At 45.6% G+C, this 21,458-nt stretch overlaps 1 protein-coding gene across 2 annotated transcripts in view; it reads right to left on the bottom strand.

The window, feature by feature from the left end:
• Positions 1 to 1,788: 1,788 nt before the first annotated feature.
• MUS81 (MUS81 structure-specific endonuclease subunit) overlaps positions 1,789 to 21,458 on the bottom strand; it is a 161,734-nt gene continuing 142,064 nt past the window's right edge. For both annotated transcript variants that reach the window (XM_066582297.1, XM_066582298.1), the window contains 4 exons: positions 17,827 to 17,952; positions 16,614 to 16,717; positions 12,859 to 12,942; positions 1,789 to 3,124 (listed from right to left, as the gene is read on the bottom strand). In XM_066582297.1, the coding sequence (XP_066438394.1) occupies positions 3,058 to 3,124; positions 12,859 to 12,942; positions 16,614 to 16,717; positions 17,827 to 17,952 (381 nt within the window). In that variant the 3' untranslated portion in view covers positions 1,789 to 3,057. The remainder of the gene's footprint in view (positions 3,125 to 12,858; positions 12,943 to 16,613; positions 16,718 to 17,826; positions 17,953 to 21,458) is intronic.

Here is a 21,458-nt window from a genome sequence, read left to right as displayed (position 1 = left end):
AAAAAAAATATTTAAAGAATGCAAGTAGTACAGCAAAAAAACTATATACGTTTGGTATTGTAGTAATCGTACTGACCCATAGAATAAAGTTATCATGTCATTTTTGCTGCAGTTTGTGCGCCGTAGAAACAGGACGCCCCAAAAGATGGTGTAATTTCATTTTTTTCCATTTCTCTCCACTTAGAATTTGTTTTAAGTTTTTTAGTACATTATATGGTACATTAAATAGTGAAAATACTGAAAAATACAACTTGTCCCACAAAAAACAAGCCCTCATACAGCGACGCCGATGGATAAATAAGGGAGTTACGATTTTTTTAAATTCGGGAGGAAAAGATAAAAAAGGAAAGAAAAGGTGAAAAAATCTTGGCCACTAAGGGTTTAAACAATCAAATCAACAACAATCTGTATTTTCCCTAATCACAGGCTACATTTTTATGAATATTTTAGAGGTATGCAATAAGGCCTCTTTCACACGGGCGACGCGATATTGCTGTGATTTTTCTCGTGGCGATATCACTATCTGTGTTCAATGCAATATAGCTGCGTTTTTGTGTCGCTACAAAGTCGCTCGACTTTGTAAATCTCTTTTGCCGGGATTTTCGTGGAGGGGGGTCTTGAATAGAGATGAGCGAGCGTACTCGGCCACGCCCCTTTTTCGCCCGAGCACCGCGATTTTCGAGTACTTCTGTACTCGGGCGAAAAGATTCGGGGGGCGCCGTGGGTGAGTGGGGTGTTGCAGCGGGGAGTGGGGGGCAGAGGGAGAGAGAGGACTCCCCCCTGTTCCCCGCTGCTACCCCCCGCGCCGCCACGCCTCCCCCCGCCCCCCGAATCTTTTCACCCGAGTACTGAAGTACTCAAAAATCGCGGTGCTCGATCGAGTACATACTCGAAACGAGTATACTCACTCATCTCTAGTCTTGAAATATAAGCCCTATCCTGAAAATATGGCCTATCTGCATAAAAAAAAGCCAATACATTACCTAACAGGTGCTGTCCGCTCCACCCAGAGTCTCCTCTGCAGCTCCGGCAGACTTGCTTGTAGTTTTAAGTCAGTGCTTCCTAATTTGGAGGTTCAAAATCCCTGCCTCCAGGAAGTGCTGGCTCTGATTGATTCCCGAGCACCGAGGCTCAGCCAATCAGAGCCAGCACTTCCTGGAGGCAGGGATTTTGAACCTCCAAACCAGGAGGTGCTGACTGAAAACTACACGCAAGTCTGACAGAGCTGTAGAGGAGACGCGCGATGGAGCCGATAGCATCTTAGATGATGCATTGTTTTTTTGTTATGCAGATAGGTCTTATTTTAGTGCTTTACAGTAATATCTTGTGCGATGCGATGCAACACAAAGGAAGACTCCATATGGAAACATGGGCTACAAAACATAGCAAATCACGGCTGTATAGAGCATGCTGCGATTTTGTATTCTCACAATGTAGCAGCCTACAAAGATCGCTAATGTGAAGGAACCCATTGGAAGCACGGGCTTCACATACATGCGATTTGTAGCACCGTCGCATCGCAAGAAAATTGCACGATTTTGTCGCCCGTGTGAAAGTGGCCTAAAGGTTAAGTGTATTTTTACAATAATTGTTTATTACTTCAAAACATTCAAAGTTAAAGCTTCATTTTTTGTTTCTAGTTGAATCTTGCAGGTACGTTACTCCATGTGGTCCCTCTCCTACTCTCTGTAGTCTGCAGGATCAATTCTCAGCAGGCACATGACACAGCAATAATGTTTTATTGACTGTAGTACTTTGTGTGAATTAGGAACACAGATATACATATAATTTCCTGCAAAAATCCTTTATAAACAAGTAGTAAATGATAGTACGCTACATTCACATAATAGACCAGTACAAAATATCATTACATAATCTGACTCTAGTCTTACACAACATCCATAATTGGAAACACATACTCCAGCTGTCCATGGCAAGTACCGACTAGTTGAAGTAAACTATAACTAGCTGTCCATTTCTCAGAAAATGAGGTAGATCTAAGTAATGGATCAGAATATCCGGATTGTTTCATAGCATTTAACCATTTACACTTGGCAAGAAGCTTCATAAATCAATGGAAGTAGCTATAACCACCATGCGGCTACCCCAGATATATGACAAGTGTAACCACATAAGTGTAGCAATCACAATATAGGGGTATTCAAAAAGAAGGAGCAGATTTGGGGATTGCATTACAAAGAAGCTAAAAAAGACAGATATACAATCTGCACAGCACTGGAAAAGGGAAGGTTAAACGTTTTTTTATGCCATACCAGTAAGTTTTATTTTCTTCCCCACCACAGCGCTGTTTCAGGTTGTTCAGTTCATAGGAAAATGGTGACACCACAGGAAAATTTATTTTATGTGCTTGACTTTGCCAAGTGTCAATCTATTGTTCAAATACTATGTGCTTTATGGTGTCAATTCAAAAAACAGCCGCCTCGTCACAAGCAAATTTACAAGCGGCACAGAAGATTTGTTCAACTTGGTTGCATATGCAGATCAGGGACCATAAAACTGTAAACGGGACACTTAGTGCTGTGATGTGGTAGAACATGGAACTTACTGGTATGTCATAAAAAAAAAAAACTTTGCACACTCCTCTTTTTAGTGCTGTGTGGTTTGTGTGTGTATATATGTGTATGTCTTTTGTAGTTTGTAATTAGATCCCTAAATCTGCTCCTTTTAAAATAACTATATATAATAAATATATATAAAAAAATATATATACTGTATATAATATAGTTGCCAAATATTGGCTCATTGATAAATCTGTGGTGAATGCATTCCGCTGACAGTTCCACAAACGTGGATGGGGAGGATAAAGTCCTGCCACGTAATTACCGGTTTATAGTTTTAATGAGGCTATATGACTGAGAGAATATTTGCTACTTTGCTTGTATTGGTCATGATTGTAAATGTGATCCAAATAAGTTGATCATTTTTTTTGTTCGTGGAAGTTTCCAAATCATTTACGTCATCTTGAATTGAAGCAGCTTAGCAGCATTACATGTTGGTTGGAAGTTCGCCAATAGTCCGTTACCGTATCACCATTCATCAGGACAAGGCTTCCTTGGTGCAGTAAAGCTGGGATATGGTTTTGCTCAGGACTGGTCCAAGGTTTCTGTAGGAAGATTAGTTAAAGTAATTGCATTAGCTCACAACAATTCACTATGTAACACAATTTTTGTTCCTGGGCTATAAATGTTATTTCCTAATTGGTTCTATTATAAAAACATGGAAAAAAATGTATTAAACTGCAAAAACTTTTTGTTGCGGTCTGCATATTGAAAAGTTAAAAAAGGCATGTTTTCATTAAGGAAAATTACAAACTTTTGGGGTTTCAGGTAATAGAAGTATAAAACACATATCAAACAAACCATATAGTTTAACCAAAATGCTACAAATGGATGAAAAGGAAGCTAGAAATGTGTAGTTTTGTGAGAGTATATCCGATTGCTTTCACGGATTAGTCTCCAAATGTAGTCACCCATCATGGTTTCATTGTAGTTTCCCTGGTAGCAACGTTCAAATTGTAGGATGTCTTGATGAAAGCGCTCTCCTTGCTTCCCTGAATAGGCACCCATAAATCTACCAAGATAAGCAGCAAGGATGTGTACTTTTAAAGACATCCTGCAGCCCATTTGGCTAGTTTTTCACCAGTGTCATCTGATTCAACATGGTTTTCAGCTTTATGATTTCCAAGCAAGCCTTTAACTGCTTTAACAAAACTGATCCAGGCGTCCTTTTCCTGTTCTTTGAGAAGGTTGGAAAACGCTTGGTACTCAATAACTTTCTTGATTTGAGGTCCAACAAAAATGTCGGCTTTAATTTTTGCTTCCGAAAGCTTTAGGAAAAGATCTTGTAAATACTTGAATGCCGCTGATTCCTTGTCCAAAGTGGTGACAAATTGCTTCATGAGGTCTAGTTTGATGTGCAAAAGTGTCATTAGTACCTTTCAAGGGTCTACATGTGGATCCCATTTAATGTTCTTTCCCACAGAAAATTCTGTACTTTCAGGCCAATATCTGTGGAAGTGTGCTCTAGAGTGTCTGCTATCCCAAAGACAGCATGGAAACTTAGTTGCATTCTTGATGGGTCTCCGAGGAGGCTTTACTATTTTGAAGTCTCCAATAACTTCCCAACTAGAGATGAGCGAGCGTACTCGTCCGAGCTTGATGCTCGTTCGAGTATTAGGGTGTTCGAGATGCTCGTTACTCGAGACGAGCACCACGCGATGTTCGAGTTACTTTCACTTTCATCTCTGAGACAATAGCGCGCTTTTCTGGCCAATAGAAAGACATGGAAGGCATTACAACTTCCTCCTGTGACCTTCCAGCCCTATACCACCCCCCTGCAGTGAGTGGCTGGGGAGATCAGGTGTCACCCGAGTATTAAAATCTGCCCCGCCCGCGGCTCGCCACACATGCATTCTGACAGAGATCAGGGAAAGTGCTGCTGATGCTATAGGGAGAGCGTTGGGGTTCTTCAAGCCTAAAATAACACCTAACGGTCCTTCTTAGGGCCACATCTGACCGTGTGCAGTACTGTTGAGGCTGCTTTAAGCAGTGTTGCACAATTTATTTTTTTTTGTATATCGGGCGTGCAGACCATTGCGTCCTCAGTCTGCAGTCATTGTACAGAGTATAGGGGCAGTACTAGTGAGGCAGGGACAGTGGGAAAGGTGAAAGAGATATACTGTCTATAAAGGCAGTGGGCTTTTTTTTAAAATTGGGGAAAAATACTATATTTTGGGTGCCTGTGACCGTCTTCAGTGTACTGCGTGTCTGCTGGGGGTAGTAGTCCTAATTAATACGCAGCTAAGCGTTACAGCAGGCTTGCACAAAATTGTTTCCTGGCTCTGCTGTGCCCGTTACATCACCGCCGTGATAGCGCCAGAGGGAAACAGTATACATAATATACGCTGCATACGGTGTCTGTTTGCTGTTTCAGCTCACCATTTAAAAAAAGGGAAGCCAAATACTTAAGGCGTTCCACTGCCCTTTGGCGACTTGACTGCTTCTGCGCTGTGAATTCCACTAGCTCAGTCCTACGCACCTACGTCTCACTACAGGCGTGCGCAAAATTGTTTCCTGGCTTTGCTGTGCGTTCCGTAAGCGAAGTCAGCCTCCAACCACAGGCCAATAAGCGGCACATTTAATTACAGCGTTCTGTTTCTGCTCTACTCGTAATATACCATGCTGAGGGGTAGGCCTAGAGAACGTGGATGCGGGCGAGGACGCGGAGGCCCAAGTCAGGGTGTGGGCACAGGCCGAGCTCCTGATCCAGGTGTATCGCAGCCGACTGCTGCGGCATTAGGAGAGAGGCAAGTTTCAGGCGTCCCCAGATTCATCTCACAATTAATGGGTCCACGCGGTAGACCTTTAGTAGAAAATGAGCAGTGTGAGCAGGTCCTGTCGTGGATGGCAGAAAGTGCATCCAGCAATCTATCGACCACCCAGACTTCTACGCCGTCCACTGCTGCAACTCTGAATCCTCTGGCTGCTGCTCCTCCTTCCTCCCAGCCTCCTCACTCCATTACAATGACACATTCTGAGGAGCAGACAGACTCCCAGGAACTGTTCTCGGGCCCCTGCCCAGAATGGGCAGCAATGGTTTCTCTCCCACCGGAGGAGTTTGTCGTGACCGATGCCCAACCATTGGAAAGTTCCCAGGGTCCGGGGGATGAGGCTGAGGACTTCCGGCAACTGTCTCAAGAGCTTTCAGTGGGTGAGGAGGACGATGACGATGAGACACAGTTGTCTATCAGTGAGGTAGTGTAGTAAGAGCAGTAAGTCCGAGGGAGAAGTGCACAGAGGATTCGGAGGAAGAGCAGCTGGACAATGAGGTGACTGACCTCACCTGGTTTGGTAAGCCTACTGAGGACAGGTCTTCAGAGGTGGAGGCAAGTGCAGCAGCAGGGCAGGTTGGAAGAGGCAGTGCGGTGGCCAGGGGTAGAGGCAGGGCCAGACCGAATAATCCACCAACTGTTTCCCAAAGCGCCCCATCGCGCCATGCCACCCTGCAGAGGCCGAGGTGCTCAAAGGTCTGGCAGATTTTCACTGAGAGTGCAGACGACCGACGAACTGTGGTGTGCAAGGTTTGTCGTGCCAAGATCAGCCGGGGAGCCACCACCACGCGCAGACATATGATGGCCAAGCACCCCACAAGGTGGGACGAAGGCCGTTCACCGCCTCCGGTTTGCACCACTGCCTCTCCCGCTGTGCCCCAACCTGCCACTGAAATCCAACCCCCCTCTCAGGACACAGGCACTACCGTCTCCGGGCCTGCACCCAAACGCTCACCTCCGCTGTCCTCGGCCCCATCCAGCAATGTCTCTCAGCGCAGCGTCCAGCCGTCGCTAGCGCAACTGTTTGAGCGCAAGCGCAAGTACGCCACCACGCACCTGCACGCTCAAGCGTTAAACGTGCACATAGCCAAATTGATCAGCCTGGAGATGCTGCCGTATAGGCTTGTGGAAACGGAGGCTTTCAAAAACATGATGGCGGCGGCGGCCCTGCGCTACTCGGTTCCCAGTCGCCACTACTTTTCCCGATGTGCCGTCCCAGCCCTGCACGACCACGTCTCCCGCAACATTGTACGCGCCCTCACCAACGCAGCTACTGCCAAGGTCCACTTAAGAACGGACACGTGGACAAGCACAGGCGGGCAGGGCCACTATATCTCCCTGACGGCACATTGGGTGAGGTTAGTGGAGGCTGGGACCGAGTCAGAGCCTGGGACCGCTCACGTCCTACCCACCCCCAGAATTGCGGGCCCCAGCTCGGTGCTGGTATCTGCGGCGGTGTATGCTTCCTCCACTAAACCACCCTCCTCCTCCTACGCAACCTCTGTCTCGCAATCAAGATGTGTCAGCAGCAGCACGTCGCCACCAGTCGGTGTCGCGCGGGGTGGCAGCACAGCGGTGGGCAAGCGCCAGCAGGCCATGCTGAAACTACTCAGCTTAGGAGAGAAGAGGCACACGGCCCACGAACTGCTGCAGTGTCTGACAGAGCAGACCGACCGCTGGCTTTCGCCGCTGAGCCTCCAACCGGGCATGGTCGTATGTGACAACGGCCGTAACCTGGTGGCGGCTCTGCAGCTCGGCAGCCTCACGCACGTGCCATGCCTGGCCCACGTCTTTAATTTGGTGGTTCAGCAGTTTCTGAAAAGCTACCCACGCTTGTCAGACCTGCTTGGAAAGGTGCGCCGGCTCAGCGCACATTTCCGCAAGTCCAAGACAGGCGCTGCCACCCTGCAGACCCTGCAACATCGGTTTAATCTGCCAGTGCACTGACTGCTGTGCGACGTGCCCACACGGTGGAACTCTACGCTCCACATGTTGGCCAGGCTCTATGAGCAGGGTAGAGCTATAGTGGAATACCAACTCCAACATGGGCGGCGCAGTGGGAGTCAGCCTCCTCAATTCTTTTCAGAAGAGTGGGCCTGGTTGGCAGACATCTGCCAGGTCCTTGGAAACTTTGAGGAGTCTACCCAGATGGTGAGCGGCGATGCTGCAATCATTAGCATCACCATTCCTCTGCTATGCCTCTTGAGAAGTTCCCTGCAAAGCATAAAAGCAGACGCTTTGCGCTCGGAAACTGAGGCGGGGGAAGACAGTATGTCGCTGGATAGTCAGAGCACCCTCATGTCTATATCTCAGCGCGTTGAGGAGGAGGAGAAGGAAGAGACAGCTTGGCCCACTGCTGAGGGTACCCATGCTGCTTGCCTGTCATCCTTTCAGCGTGTATGGCCTGAGGAAGAGGAGGAGGAGGATCCTGAAAGTGATCTTCCTAGTGAGGACAGCCATGTGTTGCGTACAGGTACCCTGGCACACATGGCGGACTTCATGTTAGGATGCCTTTCTCGTGACCCTCGCGTTACACGCATTCTGGCCACTACGGATTACTGGGTGTACACACTGCTCGACCCACGGTATAAGGAGAACCTTTCCACTCTCATACCCGAAGAGGAAAGGGGTTCGAGAGTGATGCTATACCACAGGACCCTGGCGGACAAACTGATGGTAACATTCCCATCCGACAGCGCTAGTGGCAGAAGGCGCAATTCTGAGGGCCAGGTAGCAGGGGAGGCGCGGAGATCAGGCAGCATGTACAGCGCAGGCAGGGGAACACCCTCCAAGGCCTTTGACAGCTTTATGGCTCCCCAGCAAGACTGTGTCACCGCTCCCCAGTCAAGGCTGAGTCGGCGGGAGCACTGTAAAAGGATGGTGAGGGAGTACGTAGCCGATCGCACGACCGTCCTCCGTGACGCCTCTGCCCCCCTACAACTACTAGGTGTCGAAGCTGGACACGTGGCCTGAACTCGCGCTGTATGCCCTGGAGGTGCTTGCTTGTCCTGCGGCTAGCGTCTTGTCAGAGAGGGTGTTTAGTGCGGCTGGGGGAATCATCACGGATAAGCGTACCCGCCTGTCAACCGACAGTGCCGACAGGTTTACACTCATAAAGATGAACAAAGCCTGGATTTCCCCAGACTTCTCTTCTCCACCAGCGGACAGCAGCGGTACCTAAACAATACGCAGGCTGCACCCGCAGATGGAAGCATCGTTCTCTATCACCATCAAAAACCGGGACCTTTTAGCTTCATCAAACTGTGTATTATATTCATCCTCCTCCTCCTGCTCCTCCTCCTGAAACCTCACGTAATCACGAACGGGGCAATTTTTCTTAGGCCCACAAGGCTCAGTCATATTACTTTAGTAAACAATGTTTATACGTTTCAATTCTCATTAAAGCATTGAAACTTGCACCTGAACCAATTTTTTATTTTAACTGGGCTGCCTCTAGGCCTAGGTACAAATTAAGCCACATTAACCAAAGCGATTACTGGGTTTCACCTGCCCTCTTGGTTGGGCATGGGCAATTTTTCTGAGGTACATTAGTACTGTTGGTACACCAATTTTTTTGGGCCCTCACCTACAGTGTAATGCTAGTAATTTTTATGGGCTTCGCCTGCACTTATGGTACAGCAAGGTGTGTGGGGTTGGCCTACACTTTTGCTACATAAACATAAATGTAACTGGGGCCTTGTCTATACTGAAACTACTGAAATGTGAAAGAGACTGTTATCTCCCTAAACTGCTGCAACGGGAATGTTACTGTGGCCTGTCTTGACTGCTACTACTACTGAAATGGAACTAATACTGTGCTCCCCCTATACTGCTGCTTCGGAATTGTTACTGGGGCCTGTCTGGACTGCTACTACTACTGAAATGGAACTAATACTGTGCTCCCCCTATAATGCTGCTAGTGATATGTTACTGGGGCCTGTCCCTAATGCTACCGCTGAAATGTTACTAATTCTGGGCTCTACCTATACCGCTGCTAATGCTATGTCACTGGGGTGTGGAAACGGAGGCTTCCCAAAGACATGATGGTGGCGAGGCCATTTCCCACCAACGCGGTTACTGTTAAGGTGCATATAACCACGGACACGTACGTGGAGAGGACACGTAGTGCCTCAAAAACATCCCCCTCCTCCTCCAACAATGAAAACATTCTCGGCAAATAACTTTGCATTGGTCCGTCTGGTGGCAGTCCAAGAATTTCACCTTTACCGACACAACAAGAGAGCCCCCCCAGCATCCCACCGTCACGGTCCACTTAATCCTGGCCACATTCCGAAAACCAACTAAATAAAACCGCGCTACTAGGTCCGCAGTCGCCACCACATTCCCACCAACGCGGTTACTGTTAAGGTACATATTACCAGTCTGACTGGGGCATGTACTGTGGGCCGAAGCACACCTGTATTGTATGGGACACATTTATGTACCGCCGATGGGTTCCAGGGAGCCACCCATGCTGTGGGTCCACAGGGACTTCACATTAGGGATTTGTATCTGCCAGCGTCTATGTATTAAAAACCCCGGTCAGACTGGGGCATGCAGTGTGGGCCGAAGACCACCTGCATTTAATCGGACGTTACCTCAGCTGTGATGGGCAATGCAATGGGATAATATTTATGTATCACCGGTGGCTTCCTGGGACCCACCCATGCTGTCGGTCCACACGGAGTTGTAACTGCATGTGTCCACTTCTAAAGAACCCCAGTCTGACTGGGGCATGCAGTGTGGGCCGAAGCCCACCTGCATTAAACCTGACGTTACCTCAGCTGTGATGGGCAATGCAATGGGATATATTTATGTACTCTTGCCGCTATTGTGGCTTAATATTGGGTCCTGGGAACTTGAGATGCAGCCCAACATGTAGCCCCTCGCCTGCCCTATCCGTTTCTGTGTCGTTCCCATCACTTTCTTGAATTGCCCAGATTTTCACAAATGAAAACCTTAGCGAGCATCGGCGATATACAAAAATGCTCGGGTCGCCCACTGACTTCAATGGGGTTCGTTACTCGAAACGAACCCTCGAGCATCGCGAAAAGTTCGTCTCGAGTAACGAGCACCCGAGCATTTTGGTGCTCGCTCATCTCTATTCCCAACCATATTCCTCATATTTCAATGCATTTAGCAATCTCTTCCCAGTTTTGTAGTCTCTTTTAGGGTCCCACACACTTGGGTTTTTAACGCGAATGTCAATGAAACTTTCTAATGTTAAAAACGCATCGCAAGTTTGTGCTTTGCGATTTTTGTGCGATGCATTTTTAACAGAAAGTCCCGTTGACATTTGCGTTAAAAAAACGTAAGTGTGTGGGAGCCCTTAAGTTGAGCTGAATTGGCAAGGGGAAGAGAAGGATACTTCTTACCATTATGGCGTAATACCGCTTCCAGACTCTTTGATGAACTGTCGATGAAGAGGCGCCACTCACTAGGATCAAATAGAATTCCAAGCTCCCTAAACATACCAGTTACATGACGATAGCACAGTTCATCTTCACGAATAAAAAAACCTTGAAAAAGTGTGATGCCGCTTCCACCGCTGTGACATTTGCACAGTTTTATCTAACAAGTCCCATCGCTTGAGTCTGGATGTTAATAGCTCAGCATTAGACTTAGGTCCAAGACCAAGGTCCCTGATTAAATCATTAAGATCTTTTTGGTTGGGATAGTATGGTTTTCTTTCACTGGTTTCATATTTAGCACTGTAATTTGGATCAGAAACATCTTTAGGACTCTCATAGTTAATACTGTCATCATCAGTCCGATCTTTCTGTGGAGGAGTAGGAACAAGAAGTTCTAGGCCATGTAGTACAGAAGCAATGGATGATAGGATGTTTGGATAAATGACTGCAGGTGCATTCTTGCAGCACGTTGTTTAGAAGGGTCCACCATGCAAAATAGCAGTCCATGGAATGATTAGTTGAGTCCTCACCAAATCCGTGGAACACCAAACTTCATACCCCTCTTTTCTCCTCTGTACCATCATTCCAGAGTTTTCTTATGCTTCTCACATTTCTAATGTGGAGCCCATGATTTATCCTGGCCTCCAACAGGCATCTGAAAGCACGCCTCGTACGCTTCACACATCTTAATTGATGATGAAATGGAGAACTTTTTCCCTCTTGCTTTAATAAATTCCCCACAAATATTTGCTGGATGCCTGCAACCTCTTGCAGCCATATCTGCATTGAAACAGTGTGAAAGAATCTATATAAACACACTAGCTGATATACCCGGCTTCGCCCAAGTTAATTTGGTACTGGTGTTTATCTGGTGTTCACACGGAAAATCTTATGAAGTTGTGGTTACTTTAGAAATACCAAGGAAAAAAATATGTTCACCATTTTGCATGGTTCTTTGTGTTACCCAGGAAACACCACGTGGAGGTAACTATGCGACGTTCCCTTTATATAAAAGGACATCAGGAAGTGAGAGAATTAGATTACGTACGTAAAATTTGGACGCTAATTCTTTTGCACTTAGAATTGAATAATCGAGTTGGGACCCATTAACTTTTCCTATTTATGACATAATCAATGCTCGTGCCAAATTTCAAGTTTCTATGACATCGGGAAGTGAGAGAATTTGATTACGTACGTAAAATTTGGACGCTAATTTTTTTGCGCTTAGAATGGATTAATCGAGTTGGGACCCCTTTAGTTTTCCTATTTATGACATAATATATGCTTGTGCCAAATTTCATGTTTCAACGACATCGGGAAGTTGGAGAATTAGTGGCGAGTCAGTCAGTCAGTCAGTGAGGGCTTTCGTCTTTGTATATATATTTAGATACGTACATCATCGTTCAAACAAGAAACAGTGAATTCAGGGATGTTCTATCAGAATCTAGAGATACTCAACACCTTATTGCAGTGTTCCCCAACTCCAGTCCTCAGGGACCACCAACAGGTCATGTTTTCAGGATTTCCTCAGTATTGGATAGGTGATGTAATTATGGTTGGTGCCTCAGACATTGCCACAGCTTTTCTTACTCTAAAAGATCCTGAAAATATGACCTGTTGGGGGTCCCTGAGGACTGGAGTTGGGAAACACTGCCTTATTGATTTCTGGTACTCTGAAAATAGGAAAAAAATATTTAGTATTATTTATTGAACCAATGAGACAGAAACTTGTGTTCATATACTATTGTACATTTAATGCACATGAACAAAGAGATTTGAATATAGTGGTTAAATATTAGAATATGTAAATATATTATTGTGGCAGCCACAAACACAAAGTTTCTGGAGTATAACAACTACTTTCAAAGTAAGTACTGTACAATTAAACAGGAAATAACACTTTCAAACCAGGAAAAGTCAAATTTTGTTACGTAGTTACTTATAATTAAGTAATTAAGTAAAGTTGAGCTTTTGGTTCACTCAGCAACACAGCTAAAAACACGAGGCGTTCTTGTATATGGAGAGAGGTTTCTGCACCAAGCAGACATGTTCTCATCTTCCACACATTAACTGTGTGCCAAATGTCATAGTACATACCTCTGCAGCTTTCCACACTTCACATTAGACAATAGCTTCTCCCTCTCCTCGGTCGACGTACAACATTCAAATGCAGAAAGCAGGCTGTTGGTGAAAAGAAAAAAACATCACTAGTCTGCCTCATGTTTGATGATAAATCATATAGTCTGCAATGCAGTGAAGTGGCAAATAAAGCTAGACGCTTTGCAGAGATTAGCAGTGTAGGATATTAGTCGCCTTGTTAGCCAATATGTCAACTTTTGGAGGGCTTTTACTCTGAAGACAACCAATACCATATTTACTTGGTTAAATGGGACAGAAGATTTCATTGTATGCTTATAACATCAAAAACTTGATGCGACACAATTTAGGGACTTTCATAAAATCTTACAGATCACACAACTGTCATTTTCCTTAAAAGGGCTTTCCAAGCTGATGAAAATGAAAGAAAAGTACCTATATGTGTCAGAATGATCACCAGATTAAGCCACCATAGCTCTGAAATAGCTGTTTTCCATTACTTTGCCCAGCTGTGTGTAGCACTGTTGTTTTGATGTTGCTAGGGCTTGCTGTGGGTGGATTACCATGTAAAGGACTACAGTTTCCATGGGTATTAGTGTATCTTGACGCCACCAGGAAGTCCTGGTGGAGTCAAGATAGACAGGGGGGTAACGATCCCTAAATGTGATTGGCTGCAGATGTGCTTATGGTCTAGGTCTTGGAAGCCATTAACTGTAGCGTAGCTGCGAAGGCACGGTGCCTAAGGAGCGCTGATCGCTCATTAGCACCGAGCCGCTGACCAGAAGAAATGTAAGGCCAGCTGTGGAGTGCCGATGCCTTAGGAACGGCGAGCGCTCCAGAGCAACGGTTGGAAGAAATCAGAGAGCCGCGAGACAGCTGATACAAGCGCTGGCTGCCCGGCTCTGACAGCGCCAGATGTAATTGCGGAAGCCGAGCGGGGGAGTGGCCGTAGGGGAACATACAGGCGCTGGGTGGCAGGCTGTCCCGAAGGAGCCGGACGACATAAGCGGGATCAGCGACAAAAATCGGGGTGAGCAGGGAAGCGGCCGTCAGCCAGCATAGACGCAGCTACAGCTGCCGGCTAATGCTGCAGTGAGGCGGGGGGCCGTCCGGGAACGGGCAGTATGCGTTCTGTTATTGTTGCACACTGCTTTATGGCTGCCCCGCAGCCTCATGCTTACTTCACTTCTTAGCCTTACATTATAACATGTTAATGCTGCCATGTAACCGCGGTTACATGCCAGCATTGACAGCTCATAATGTACGGCTAACAACCGAAGCAGCCGTGAGGCTAAGAATGCCGGCCAGCCATTAATCAATGCACAGTGTGCAGCTAGGACCTTTGTATCTTCACCCTATCGGGAGCTAGGGGTGTGAGAGGGGCGTTCCTCCTGTCAAACCCCTAGCTTCTGGTGGCGTCAAGATACACTTATACCGTTTCCGTGATTTGTTCATCTTTCACAGACATTGCCTCTATTTACAATTGCCTGCAGGCTTGTCTATTACAAGGTGTAAGATAGTGCTGTAATTACTCACGGTTTTCATGCACTACACGGTTCTGCTACTGAGACTCTATTCTGCTGATCCTGCACTATCTGCTGACAGATATCCCTACTGAGATGGGAGCAGTGGTGATAAGGGGCACCTGATGTGTGACCTCATGCTACAGGGGTGAGTCTCTTTCTCGTCTAATCCAATATGCAGAGAGGCAGCAACAATTAGGTGCAGTAGTATCAATCCATTGCCTTTATTCTACGGCAAACAAAATATGCACAACGTTTCGACCCGATGTGTGACCCACATCGGGTCGAAACGTTGTGCATATTTTGTATGCTGTAGAATAAAGGCAATGGATTGATACTACTGCACCTAATTGTCGCTGCCCCTTTCGGCATATTGGATGATTTGGGACTATTTGGTTCATAGGACCTGGGGCTTTGATCTCACTCAAATTGAGTTTACAAGGCTGTGCTGCTGTTAACCTACTTTTCTACTACTGTCTCGTCTATTGGGGGACACAGCTCTAGACCATAGGATATAGCTACTGGTCACTAGGAGGCTTACTAAGCAGAGAAGCGTTAGTCGCGCCTACCCGCTATATCCCTTCTGCCTACCCGCTATATCCCTTCTGCCTACGCGCTATATCCCTCCTGGCTACGCTGAGCTAGCCAGTTTTGTAGCAAGCAGTAGGAACCCCAATGCTGCCCCCCCCCCCCCCTCCAATGGACGAGACGAAAAAGAGACTTTACAGTGAGTACCAAAGTCTATTTTTTCTCGTCCATCCCATTGAAGTACACCGTGCTAAACCATGGGACGTCTAAAATCAGTTCCTGTCTAGGGTGGAAGTTTAAGGGCACATGCGGTCAGTGAATGGCAGTCTGCAGAACTCTGCACCCCAGAGTGGCGTCTGCAAATGCATCAACCCAATAAAATTTGGAAAAGTGTGCAAGGAGGTCCAAGTGGCAGCCTTACACACTTGGATGGCAGAAGCCCCATTCTGAACAGCCCAAGGTGCTCACACCACCTGAGCCAAATGCGCCGTGACCCAGAAGGAGGGCAGTTTTCTTCCCACACGGTAGGCTTTGGAGACGGCTGAACAAATCCAGCATAAGATGGCTACCTTGGAAGTGGGAAGTCCGTCTCCGAGTTAACAAAAAGGGAATCCGAATGCCTGAAAAAGGGTTTTCCGCAATGGATAAATCTTAAAAGCCAGTACCAGGTCCAGCCAGTGGAGGGCCCGCAACCTTAGATGATTGGCAGCCAGGCAAAAAGAGGGGAGAAAGATTTACTCACTAAGAGGGAAGGCTGATACCCCCTTAGGAAGAAATAACAGAGCAAGCAGTAATACCACCCTATCATGACAGAGGATGTTAAATAGCGGTTTATCCGAGAGAGCTGTAAACAGACACCCTGTGAATGGAAGTAATGGCCACCAAGAAGGCAACCTTCCACGTAAAGAGACTTATAGGCACCTCCTTCAGTGGTTCAAAGAGGTGAGATTGTAACGCCATCAGCACCAAGTTTAGGTTCAAAGGCGGTATCGGGGAACAATAGGGAGAAGCATTGGGTTTGAGGAAGTAATGAGATCCTCCATTCTAGAGACTCCACAAAACCGTCCCAAAGTGAAAGGATGGCCCATTGAAAGAGTAGGGCATGGAACTGCCCAAACTGGATTGCCTCGAAGGCTGAAACCAGGAGACACAGCATTTGCATGCTGTGGCGAATGGATACGCGGTCAGGCATCTGTAAAAAGCATATCTGCTCCCGGAGGCGACACAACTCCGGTGGCAAAAAGACTCTGGCACATGCTGCATCGAATAGCAGGCCCAGAAAAATTATGCGCTGGGCTGAGATGAGGGACAACTTGGGAAAATTAGTCTCCCATCCGAACCTGGCCAGAGTGTCCAATGTGACCTGAAGACCCTGCAGGTTGGACTCCCAATTAGGAGCTTTTATCGGGATGTCCTCCCAATAAGGAATATAACACGAAAAAAGAAGCATGCATAAACAGATTGGCACACTAAGGCCTCATGTCTACGGGTAAAATCAGGCCCGCCGCGGATTCTTCATGCAGAATCCCGCAGCGGTTCCCTCCTTTCCCGGCGCACATTTTGGTGCAGATCTGCAGCAAATTTCACCCTTTCAATTGAATTCAAATCTGCAGTTAATTGGCAACAAACTATGCAGCAAAACAGCTCCTTGTGAACCCACCGTAAAAGGTAAGTGTGCTCAGTAAAGCGGGGGTGATACACTACCTTGCTGGGGTGCTGTATCTCTCCAGGATTGCTGTTGCCTTCTCACCACTAACCCCACTTATCTGCATCAGCTGACGGGCAAACACTTCTTTCACTGTCTGTGCCTGTAGCAGAAACAAATCCTGTTATATATTCCGATGTCTGCTCACCTAGCCTCGCTTTTTAACCCACCAAGTGCCTGGAAGCAGAGAAGCTGCTGCTGATACCAGTGGAAAAAAATATGAGGCTATTCTAGAACTCAGATATTCGTGGAAAAGAAACTTAATTTAATGTAAGCATTACAAAGGAGTAAAGACAGTGTACAGGTAGTAAGATTGCCATAATCATGGCGTAGTTATCATGTTACATAAGAATGAGTAGGTCAGACCATGAACAAGCTGAACTGTAGCTGGATAAGATAATTACTTTGTCATCAATAATTCTCCGAAATTGCTTAGCTTACAAAAAAAATCATAAGACTTCACACTCCAGTATTGTGTACATAGCGAGGAGGGGACCTCTCCATTATTCTGTGACCCAGTATAGAAGTGCCTGGCGCTGCCCTACACACACACACACACACAGCCTACAAGCCATGGGCCTGCTCCGTACCCCTTGTTTCTTGGAAGGTTCTCACCCCTGTGTAGTAAAGGGAATTGGGCCAACCAAACTCTCTTCAAGGGCCCCATAAGGATCACATGGTTTGCTTCTGTGGTATGTACGCCCTTTAGTGTTACAGATTTTAAGAAAGGAGTGAACCACTTTGTCTACTAGAAAAAGATATAATATGGATTTCTATATTCAAATTTTAACCCCCAAAGTGTCATGTACTCTATACATCAGATTCTGTAATCCTGACAATAAATATTGATAGACCAATGCAACTCACACAGATCTATCAGATTAAGAATGTTTTCACATGGCCGAGAAAAATTGAAATTTTTTTGAATGGGGTCATATACAAGCTATTTTTTCGGCATCGCAGTGCACAAAAAAAATAAAAATAATGGTAAGTGCTGTCTTTGGGCATTCCCTTGAAATGCCTTGCATTTGCCATCGTTTTTAATGGGGCCAGAACAGAATCGCACAGTGCACAGCGATGTGTACTGAGTGCGATGCAAGGTTTACCCAAATAACGGGTAATACTCCTCAGAGGATTGCTACTTTCCTGAAGTAATGCAGGGCAGTTTTAACACAAATATTAGTGTTCTCAGGAAAATGATGATTGCTTTACCTTATTCTTCATAGCGCCTTCGTTGAAGTCTTTGAACTCTATGAGGATGCAACTTTGGTTATGGTGATGAAACACTCGGTCACACTTACTGGCTTCTTCTTTTGTGCAGCTCAGCAAAGTCTTGTTCTGTAAGAATTTCAATTCACCGCTGAAAAAAAACTCTTGCTACTCTGCTAGTCATACACCTTGTAAACTAAGAAAGACGTGTGCTCCTCTCCCAACCTTTACCTTGTTCAATTCCTGTATACACTGTACACCATCATACCTCAGCAGTATATTTATTATCATAGATAGGATCAGATGTTATCATAGCAAAGGAGAAAACAACTGTGAATGGGCTAAGGATACATTTTTCAGTTGTGATGTGGTGCAGCCATACAGGTGAACGCTGCCCCTCTCACTTTCTATTAATGACAAGAGCTGCAGTAAACAGAATGATGGATATTTACTAGGCTGAACGCCGCAGAATCCTGGCTCAGTTTGCGGGAAAAAAACTGTCCAACATGCCTTGTATTAAATTACGTGTTTATTTAGATAATTTTTGTGGCTCAATCGACAAAGGGGTATGGCTTCTCAAAAAATGTGTGGCTTAGAATGCCCCAATGAAAGATTGTGATTAGAGATGAGCGAACGTACTCGGTAAGGGCGATTTCGCAATCGAGCACCGCGATTTTCGAGTACTTCACTACTCGGGTGAAAAGTACTCGGGTGCGCTGTGGGTGAGCGGGGGGTTGCAGCGGGGAGTGGGGGGGAGAGGGAGAGAGAGAGAGGGCTCCCCCCTGTTCCCTGCTGCTACCCCCCACTCCCCTCTGCAACCCCCCGCCCCACAGCGCACCCGAGTACTTTTCACCCGAGTAGTGAAGTACTCAAAAATCGCGGTGCTCGATTGCGAAATCGCCCTTACCGAGTACGTTCGCTCATCTCTAATTGTGATAAAAGGAAATGGTCATAAGCTTATCATTTTGATAAGCCAACCAAAAGGTGGCAGAAAGTTGAGAATGTATCAAAGTTTGATAAATTTGTTATATCTTGTCAAGTTCCAAGTTGTCTAAAATTAAGACAGCATTAACCCCTTAAATTTGCATCCTGGCGTGCGGTACTTGATGTAAACGCAGAGCCCATGCCATCCCGCAGAAGGAGTCGGCTGTGGCTGATAGCCGGGCTTTTGCTAAAGAACAGCAATCCCCGCTCTTAACCCCTCTCAACATGTTGCAATCTATATACATCGCAGAATGTAATCGCAGAGGGCCCATGCGTTGCTATGGCAACCAGACGCCAAATACTGGTGTCCCGGCTTGCCATTCATTACCTATGATCGCTATTCTAAGTGATAAGACATTGCAGTACAGAAGGTATGCTAACACATTATCACACCGATCACAGCTTTCATGGTTCAAGTCCCCCACAGGATCATAAAAAAACAACCCTTTTTTGTATTAAAAAAAAAGTTTTTCCAAAATCCCACATATTTGGTATCATTGTATCTGTAACGACCTGTACAATAAACTGAACACACTATTTATCCTGCAAGGCAAGAATTATACTAAAAAATTGTTGCATAAAGCTTATTTTGTTAGTTTTACCTCCCAAAAATGTGATAAAAGTGATCAAAAACGTCCTATGTACCCCCAAATGCTACCAATAAACGGTTGTCATGAAAAAGTCTCATATAGCTCCATCCATAGAATAAAAAAAAAAAAAATGATGGGGACTTTGAATGCAAAGATGTAGAAAAAGTAATGATTTCCAAAAAATGGTTTTTATTATGCAAAGGTGGAAAATCTTTTTTAAAAAAGTTAATAATTTTGGTATCATAATTGTACTGAGCCGTAGAAAAAGTGTATCATGTCATTTAACCCCTTGAGTGGCGGGTTTCCTACCACCCTGTCGTGCCCACCAGGGCAGGTTTTTTAAAATGGTGTAATCATTGAATTTCAACTAATTTTGCAGTTGCGTCTCAAGAGCCATAACTTTTTCATTTTTCCATTGACATGGCCATATAAGGGCTTGTTTTTTGCGGGACAAGTTGTGATTTTTTTTTAAACAGGGGGAGGAAAAAAAGAAATGGGGAAAAAAGAAAAAAAGGGGCCAGGTCATTGAGGGGTTAAATAATGTATTAACGTCCTTCTCTGGGTCATTACGACGCACGGATACCACATGTGTGATTGTATTTTTGATTTTTTTACAAAGTAAAGGGAGACAAGTGTTTTTATAATTTTTTAAAATAATTTTTTCCCTTTTTTAAATTTTTTTTAATTTATTTTGTCCCTTTAGGGGACTTCCACAGGGACCCATCAGGACCCCCTGATCACATTCCGGGGGTCCGATGGTGACAGCCCTTTACATGCTGCAGTGACAGCCCTTTACATGCTGCAGTCACATAGACTGCCGCATGTAAAGGGTTAACACAGCAGAGATCGGAGGTTTTCTCTCATCTCTGCTGTAAGAGCAGGTACCTAGCTGTCCTCTCACAGCCAAGCACCAAGCTCTCCCTGCCACAGAGACCATCGGCTTGCTTCTAACAAGCCGATGGTCTCTATGGCAACCTGTAAACAAAGCAGGAGATTGCAGGCATATCGGCAATATCTTCTGCTTCTGTTGTTCAAAGCCCTTGTTTTGTTCTCTGTGGGTCTGTGCAGGCAGAGCACAATGTCACAGCTTGTGGCATTGTGCTCTGCAGCTCCCATAGTGATACATAGCCCGGAAATCTTCCGGGCTATATCACTATCGGCAGTGGAGCTCGTCCCGGAAAATTTCCAGGCGTGCCACTCAAGGGGTTAAGCTGCATTATTAACACTCTAAAAACAAAAACAATTGTAGAATTGATGCGTTTTCTCTCCTTCCCTTCCAAATAATAATAATAAAAGTTTTAGAATACATTATATGTACAAAAAAATGGTACCAATAAAAACTACAGTTTGACATGCAAAAAACAAGCTCTCATATGGCTTTTGAAAAGTGGGGATGAGAATCCTCTCAGAAATTGTTTTATCCTTTAGGCCAAAATTAACCATGTCCTTAAGGGGTTGTCTGAGTAATTTATTTTTTATAAAATCCCATTCCCCATGTAGTAAAATAACTAACCACCATATAGCCATCTCTCCCTGCTGTGTCCCATGCTGCAGTTTGGTCCTCCACTCCAGTGTTTGTTTACAGACTACATTTCCATCAGTTTGCTGAGCTCTGTCATTGGCTGCAGCAGCCTGTGATGTCCCATTCACAGGCTGCAGTAGCCTGTAAACGTAATGTCAGAGGGGAGACCTGGAGCAGTGGTGCGGGACACATCGCGGAAAGGAGAGTATATGCTAGTTAGTTATTTTACTGCAATGGGAATAGAGTTTAAAAAGCAAAAAGCTACTTGGACAACCTATTTAATAAATCTGCCTCCAGTTGTTGTGGGGCAAGTAATAAAAGCTAGTTGTCTTCTAGAAGGTAGAAGTGTTTGCGGTGCCTCAGATATTTTTGATGCAAAATATAAAAGACCTCTGTAAAGGTTTATTTTGGAATAAAGGCTCAAGGCAAGGAATGGACAAGAAAAGTGATGCAGCAAGGGAAAAAAGGAACCTATGTAGTACCAGGTTCATTACTTATCAGTTTACGGCAACGCATGCTGTTTTATTAGAACCCCTTCT

This window comes from Eleutherodactylus coqui, chromosome 11 (assembly GCF_035609145.1).
Source record: "Eleutherodactylus coqui strain aEleCoq1 chromosome 11, aEleCoq1.hap1, whole genome shotgun sequence".
Classification (NCBI taxonomy): Eukaryota; Metazoa; Chordata; class Amphibia; order Anura; family Eleutherodactylidae; genus Eleutherodactylus; species Eleutherodactylus coqui.
The sequence above is the reverse complement of the archived record's forward strand: the minus strand, read 5'-3'. Positions and strand labels throughout refer to the sequence as shown.